The sequence below is a fragment of the Hylobates moloch genome, unplaced genomic scaffold, assembly GCF_009828535.3.
Source record: "Hylobates moloch isolate HMO894 unplaced genomic scaffold, HMol_V3 SCAFFOLD_3, whole genome shotgun sequence".
In the NCBI taxonomy this organism is placed as follows: domain Eukaryota; kingdom Metazoa; phylum Chordata; class Mammalia; order Primates; family Hylobatidae; genus Hylobates; species Hylobates moloch.
Genome location: NW_026652278.1, coordinates 76,889,364 through 76,897,059, shown reverse-complemented (window position 1 = coordinate 76,897,059; position 7,696 = coordinate 76,889,364). Strand labels below are relative to the sequence as shown.

Below are 7,696 nucleotides of genomic sequence, written 5' to 3'. Positions count from 1 at the left end.
CTTGTCCATCCCTTTTTTCTATTACCTGTCTGAGTTAAATTTACATTAACAACAACCACAAAAACAATCCTGTATTTTTCTGCATGGAAATTAAATGTGCTATTATAAATGTAAATATTATCTGTTGATAGATATACAGGTTCTAACTATTTTTAAGCCTTAGTGAGATAGATAGACTTACAGCCATTCGTTTTTTAAAGAGTTGTGCTCAAGTGAAAGAATGACAGGTGACCAAATAAAGTCTGGGTTAGAAGGACTGGATAACAATTTGGAAGAGAATTGTTAACAATTTGTTAACAATTGATAACAATTTGGAAGAGAAATCAGAGATAAATGGTCACCCACCTTATTTGACAGATGAGGTCATGAAACTAGTCTTACGTATAGATAAGGTATAAGTTTTCACAAAGACAACTTTCAATAGAAAATATTTTCTAATTCATTTCCAACAATGAGAGATTGTTTGCTATCACACAATTAATTCTTTCATAGTCAACAGTATACATGCAATCAATACAGGTATTCATGACAAAAAATTATGAAAGTACTAGAAACCTGTTCTCTATTTTATCAAGATTACATCTGGTTACCCCTGCTATTATCTTCACTGGCGTATGCAACATTAGCCCTCAGCATCCCCTTTCCCCCCAACACACACACTCTGTCCTTATTGAAGTTTAGTGGGTACCAGAAGCAAAGGCACCTGCTTAGGCACCTCTGGGAGAAGCTATGCTTAAATTTATAAAAAAATATATTTGAGAACATTATACACTACAAGGACAACAATCATTTACACTCATTTTTGATGTTCATTTCTAAGAGATAATCTAGCAGAGATGTTATTCTAGGATCTTGTGAATTTTCTAACCCAAGATTATTTCTGCTTGCATAAAAAAGAAAAGGAACTGAAAAATGCCTGTATGATCAAAATGTTGCCAAGCTGGCTTGTCTCTAAATGCTTTGATTTCATTGGCATTCCATGAGGCAATCACTTTGATGTTTGTCAAATTAAACAGAAGTAAAAGTACTAAGGTATTCAACTCACGAATTTAATATACATTTATGTGTGTGTGTGTATGTGTGTGTGTGCGTGTGTATGTGTGGTTACAGTAGGAAACAGATTATAAGAGAATGTTGTGGCTCTAAAGGAGTGAATTTCATCTTTTACCCTCACTATTTCTTTAAAAGGGAAAGAAATAATAAACTAGGAAGAGATAAAGCTTATTTAAAGGCTTCATTTCCCAGGGCATGTTGGGACGCATTTAAAACTGAGAACAGCCTTGAAACCTTGTGCTGGTTTTGCCTAGATGAGGACTGAATTTCTGAAGACAAAAGTACAAACACAGTATAGACATGCTATCCATTGAAAATACCGAATCTATACATTTGAATAATAATAAAAAAGTATTCTTTATATATAAAATGTCTCCCAGTTACCAAAAGATCAAATAAAAATCCCACCCCTCCTACTGCGTTCCTAGGTTGGCTATATACTTATTCGAGGAATGTTTCACAGCACTTGTTTCAGTGCAGTATTTTCTGGTTTATGAGGCTGGAATCAAAGGGACCACTATTCCCTCTGCCCCAACACACAGACTTAGGAAGTCAGTGCTCCCTATAGCACCATACTGCAGGATTGGTGTGCATGACTGTGGCATCCATCAGACATATTCTGGTAGAGATCTGGTTACCGATAGCCTTAGCCATGGGCACCTGAGGCCTCACTCAAATTGTAGCCGTCATTCAATCCAGAAGCCAATGGGCACTCTCTTGAAGTCTGCTTGGCTCTTCTATTCTCTTTTTTAGTAAGTCTGATTTATTAATATGATCAATACAGGTTAACTTGTGAAGTCCTATATACAACACTCTTCGTCCTCCAGACAACTTTGCTATTGCTACTTAGAAACGATGTAAATCATTGGAGGTGTGATAAATTTACAAATATTTAGTTTTTAACCCATAGCAAGGGAGATATTGGGCTAGAGTGTAAAACACAGAGGATTTAATATACGTAGGAAATTTAGGAGTAAAATTTTGATGCTAATTTTCCAAAATCATTTCCACTATTTCTCATCATTATAAGATTGCTCACATATTTTGAATGGCATCCCACAGTAGTCACAGGCAAATTAGAATAACATATATTTTACAAAACAAAAAGGCATATCAGAAAATGAGTCAAAGTAAAAAAATAGCAGGTACCATCCATTCTCCAGTAAATAACGAATATGGAGCGTATTTAATTACACATTTCCAAATATATATTCGCATAGTAAAGACAAGGAAAATGAAGCAAAATCAAATGTGTTTCATTGAAATAAGCACATGAGCTTGAAGCATCAAGTACCAATGGCTCCAGGTGTTTTCCATGTTAGATTCCCTTTGAAAGTACTGATGCCATCAGCACTTGTCAGCTGGTGCCAATGATGTAAATCGTGAGCTTGAATACTTTTCAGAGGAAAGCATCACATTTCTAAAGGAGACAAAGGTCTACTTTTTAGACCACTAAAAAGTAACCATTAATATAGATTATTTATGGAGGGTGTTATCTTGACTACTAATTAAGGGAGTAATTGTATCTCTAAACTTTATATCAGACTGCCAGTGGATTTGCCAAATTATTAATGCTTTTTTAGAATACATGGGGGGTGGGATTATAATCACATAACACAGTTTTTCGTATTTTTTAAAAGGGGTTGGACCAAGACATAGGTTTCATTGACAATCTTAATGTTTTCAGTGTAAACAATATGTTAGAATAACTGCAGTGAGTCACACAGCATATAACTTCTTAATGGTAAATTCAGAACCAATCTTCCAGATAAGCAAGTATAACATTTTAGTTAAAAAAAAAAAACAACAAAAAACGAGAGCAAGGTTGACTTCAACAAAGTTGTGAGGCCTTCCAGTTGTTTGATAATTGTGATTTTCAACACAATGACAAATTGGATGCTCAACTTACTGGGTTTTTATAGACCTGTTAGCTTTTAAGACCATTTTCTAAAATGTTCCCATAGATATAATATTTTTAAATGAGAACTTAGATGATCTAGACATTACAAATTTATAATAATCTTTTGAAATTCTACCAATATTACCTCCATATTCAAAACAATGGAACTATAACAGAACAAATAATAAATATCACACAACCTTTTGTTAAATGTAAAGTGCATTTTTACCAAAGTGTTTCCACATCTGAGACTTTGAATTTCTATTAAGTAGTTCTGATAAATACATAGTGCTCTTTCTTTTTTCTGGATGACAATATGTCTACTAATAACTGATGTACCCAAAGAGCAATTTGCAATGTATTTTCAACAGAAACAACTTAACCTGAAATAAGAATTGTATATATTTACTGCTTGACTCAACAACAGTTACATTCCTTTTCCATGGAATGTGTCTTCCACAAAGGTTTTCCAAAACTGCAGTAAAAGAAATCTTTTATGCTTTCAAATACGGTGCCTTTTTATTTAAAACAGTGTAAACATAACAACTCAACACCACCAGTAATTGGAAAAAGACTGGGTATGTGAACACTAATTTCCTCATATATCCCATGAAAGTGAGGGTAAATAAACAGACAAATCTTCAGGAGAGGTTTCAGTTCACCTTAGCAGTGGTAAAAATATTGCTTTATTCCAAATGAACATACAACACAATTTACTGTTCTTTTGGGGGGTTTCTTGTGAACTGAATAGTCTGGGTATTTTTATTTCAATGATTTATTCTTCCCATACTAACCACAGAAGCCGAAGCCTTGGTCCACACGTAGTAGACTTGCTATAAAATAAATAGTAATGAGGACGATGAGAAAGCAAATGGTAACTGTCAATTTGTTAATTGTCTTGTGTTAGTAATTTAAGTAGGCATGATTCAAATAAACACACATCCTCGATGAACTCACCTTATGATACTGATATCATTAATGAGCTAATAGTTGATCCTCTCAAAAGTATTCGCATCAGAAAATGGTCTAGACAGTGTCAAGAGTTTTATACGACCCCACCATGCAAGTGACCTTGATTTAAGAACTAACTGAACTTTATACTTAATGGAAAAATTTAAAGTGAACAGATCTAAGAGGGAAATACTTTTTCTGAATATTAGATTCCCTGATGTTTCAGAACAAATTTTAGCAAGCGTAATACGCGCACACATGCACACACATACGCACAATGAACACATGTGCTTACAGCATATGTGCCCGCGTGAGCAAGTCCACACACACACACGCTCGCACACACATGTGCACACAGGCACACAAAAACTGAGAAACGCTCCTTCAGAGCCTCTAAACAATCTCAAGGAAAAACATTTCTATTAGCATGATTTTAGTGACACGATAGAGTGATTTTTTTGTCTCTTTTTCTGTAATAATTTCATACCTCCAGCTGAGATCTGTGCATTCAAATCTCAGAGGAAGGTGGCACACAAGAGTAGTTAAGATTGCCCCCGGTTTCTCCTTCTATCTCCTGTCCTCCTTCCCATTGCAGAGTCTTTTGTGGCATTCTCCAAAAATCAAATAGAAAACACTACATTTCTCGACATGACATAACCTGTGATGAGGCTATTGGGTGAATAGAAATTTAGGGCTTGGGATTGGCAAGCCAAGTGGCAAGGGCCACCTGCTCACTGATGCATCCACCTGCGGGATGCAGCTCTCCTCTTTTTGAAACCAGGTAACTGCCAGTGTTTTTTAGTGAGACATTGGCACTGTGGGGCCAAGGGTCTGAATTACCCACATCTTCTAAGAGCCAAAGAGGATAGTGTTGGGACTAACTGAAATTGGATTCAGAATTCTACCCAAAAGCTTTAATGGTAAGCTTTATCCCTCCTGAAACATTTCTTTCCCTTAAAAAAATATTTTGTTAAAAAACACTATGATATGAGGGCGATAGACTATTTGGTTTCTTCTAAGTAGATGCTCTTAAATTAATGCATATAAATAATTTGTATTTGATTTCCTCTCTTTCCTGTTGAGCAAAGCATAGAATGCACAGATTCCTACATCTCAAGTCACTTGGTCAATGCAGAGTCTCTTTGTATTTCATTTCTTAAGACAAATTGCGCCTCTCGTTCTGATTTGGCCGTGGGACTCAGGGGGAGAAAGGCTGTGTTTTCGCTTGCACTGTCCTCGGTTTCTACGCTGGCCAGTTCGTAGTCTTCTGACCGTCTGGCATCAGTCAGAATTCGGATCTGCTCCTGGACAGTTTCTAGCAATATTTTCACTTCTTGTTGTTCTGCTATAAGACAATCGCTGACTGGAATACTCACATTGACAACGTCAGCTGAATAGGAGTTTTTGCACCATTTGATGCTTTTGACTTCAGAAATCCCTGGCATTTGCAGGCAGGTTTCCTCTAAACCCACTGAAGGGATGATGGGCACAGAACTGGCCCTTGTGGATGAATAGCCCACCAGGTCCTTTTGCTCCAAGCTATTAAAATAGGGGTTTGTCTCTCTTGAAGGCAGTTGCATATTTATTGATGTATTTCGTTGGGTTTTTAAACCACTGGATGAATACCTGAAAAAGAAACACAGTGTTACTCCTTCTGCTTTCAGCTGGGCTTTGTTAGAGCAATACTCAATCCACAAAGCACTTTTCACATGCACCATCTCACTGAATTCTCACAGCAACCCCATGAGACGGATAATAGGTTCCCAGTTAAACAGAGAAGTAAACTGAAGCTCAGATAGGTGAAGTGACTTGCCCAAGGTCACACAGAAAATAAGTGACAGACTGAGACTCAAACCCAGATCTTCTTACTTTAAGTCCAGGGGTCTTTCAACACACCACAGCTGTATAGGCAGGTGGGATATAGTCTTCCTGACCTCTATCCTAGAATACAAAGTAAATGGGGATTGAGCAGGTAAGTGTGGCCTTTCCATTGTGACAAACAGGACACCCATAATGGCATTAGTCCACTCCATCAACTCGACCACCCTCTCAGCCCTGAGTTTGTCCAGTAGACTTATTGTGGCCACCCTAGTCGAAGCCAATCAAGAAGCCCAATATTAAGCATCCAGGTACTATAATCACGAGTTTTTCTGCTTCACACTGATTTTAGGGGATCCAAATCCAGTTTCCACTGGCACTGTGCTCTAAAGGAACCATCTCACTGCCAGACTGCTGAGCCAGCAGATGGGAATGGGAGGCTAACGATTCCTCTACCTGCCTGGGGATGAATATGAAGTGGGTTGCATAGGGCTTCTACCCATCTAGCATCTTTCCTTATAACCAAGTAATCAAGAAACTAAGTAAGGTAGTTCTTTGGTCCATGGCAAGGGCTTGTCAAGAATGCCAATATGCCATTGCAAGTCATTTGAATATAGCAGAATGTTCTAAGTTCCCTTCTTGCCTGTTCAGGGCTGGTAAATCTGTCTTCTCGGTGCTGTTCCGTGACAGAAAATGGGACAGGTACATAGCAGATTTATTGATATGGGGTTTTGGAACTTGAACAGTAGTGTTTTATTCTATTTCTTAGTTATTTGTCCCTAATTTAAACATTAAACATTCAAATTTTGACACAATTTAAACATATCAACCTTCCATACAATAAATCTCATTTCCTTGACTGCCATTATTATGTAAATGAAAATCATGTTTATACATGTAGATAATAATTGCAATGCAATGTGTTGCACATTAAATGCAAATCCTTATTGTAAGGACATGATGGGAGCAAAACAGGTCTTTCCACCAGACAGTGAACAGAAACAGGGAAGAGATTTAAGCCTTTGTAGGCCCATCCTCTCTTACTGTGCCTAATACGGAGTTGGTAATCAATACACCTTAACTGAGTGAACACATGAATACATAAACAAATCTTCAAGGTAAACTCTCCCTTTATATCCTACTTAATGCCTATTTTCAGACTTAATAACAACAGCTAACATCTGCACAGTGCTTGTAAAAATCACTTTCACCTCCAATTAACTCATTTTATTTTTCAAAAACCTTGTAGTTTATTTATTATTATCATTTAATGGATGCGTAAAATAGGCTAAGACATACTCAAATGACTTTCCCAAAATTATATCTTTACTATGTGTCACACAGAAAATTTAAACCCAAGTTGTCTTATTCTAATTGTTACTGTCAATGTTAGAGGTTACTAATCAACGACTATCCTAAGGGGAACCAGAATACCTTTTTGGGGATATGTAATCTTTATTCATACAAGCTGCACAGCTACATATTTAGAAATTCTTGGGGAATATTATTCCATTCTCATTAGTGTTATATGAGAAATATGAGCCTAAAATATATGAGCCTAAAGTATATGAGCTAAAAATATGAGCCTAAAAGTTCAAATCAATAAATCAGTTTCAACAAGAAGTAAGGAAACAAATTTCAGGCTTTTGTTTCGCTTTCAGCACCATCTTGTTAGCATGATTCGTATGTATGAAAATATAGAAAGTCTGCCTGTCAGGTTCACCAGTGAAACAGAGACAAGAAACGTAGCCAGGATAGCATTTCACATAAATATCATCAGGGTATACCAGCAGGTAGAATCTGGTAAGTTGATATGCGATGGTGATAGGTAAAAATTCTTACACTTGGATCTAAACAGTTGGATAAAGGTGCAAATATCTTAAAGAATGTAAATTCAACAAGTCAACTATGTGGCAAGACTAAGACATAATCAAAGGCAATTCACGCCAAACTTCGAGCATTCTTCTCATATGC

General features: G+C 36.7%; 1 protein-coding gene across 7 annotated transcripts in view; it reads right to left on the bottom strand.

Annotated features, from left to right (window-relative positions):
- Positions 1-821: 821 nt before the first annotated feature.
- The window catches only part of NRG3 (neuregulin 3), a 1,130,131-nt gene continuing 1,123,256 nt past the window's right edge, over positions 822-7,696 (bottom strand). For 4 of the 7 annotated variants that reach the window (XM_032141530.2, XM_058436441.1, XM_032141521.2 and 1 more), the window contains exon 9: positions 822-5,530. In XM_032141530.2, the coding sequence (XP_031997421.1) occupies positions 5,023-5,530 (508 nt within the window). In that variant the 3' untranslated portion in view covers positions 822-5,022. Of the gene's footprint in view, positions 5,531-5,773; positions 5,846-7,696 lie in introns of all 7 variants that reach the window. The other 3 variants (XM_058436439.1, XM_032141505.2, XM_058436440.1) reach the window with 1 other exon arrangement.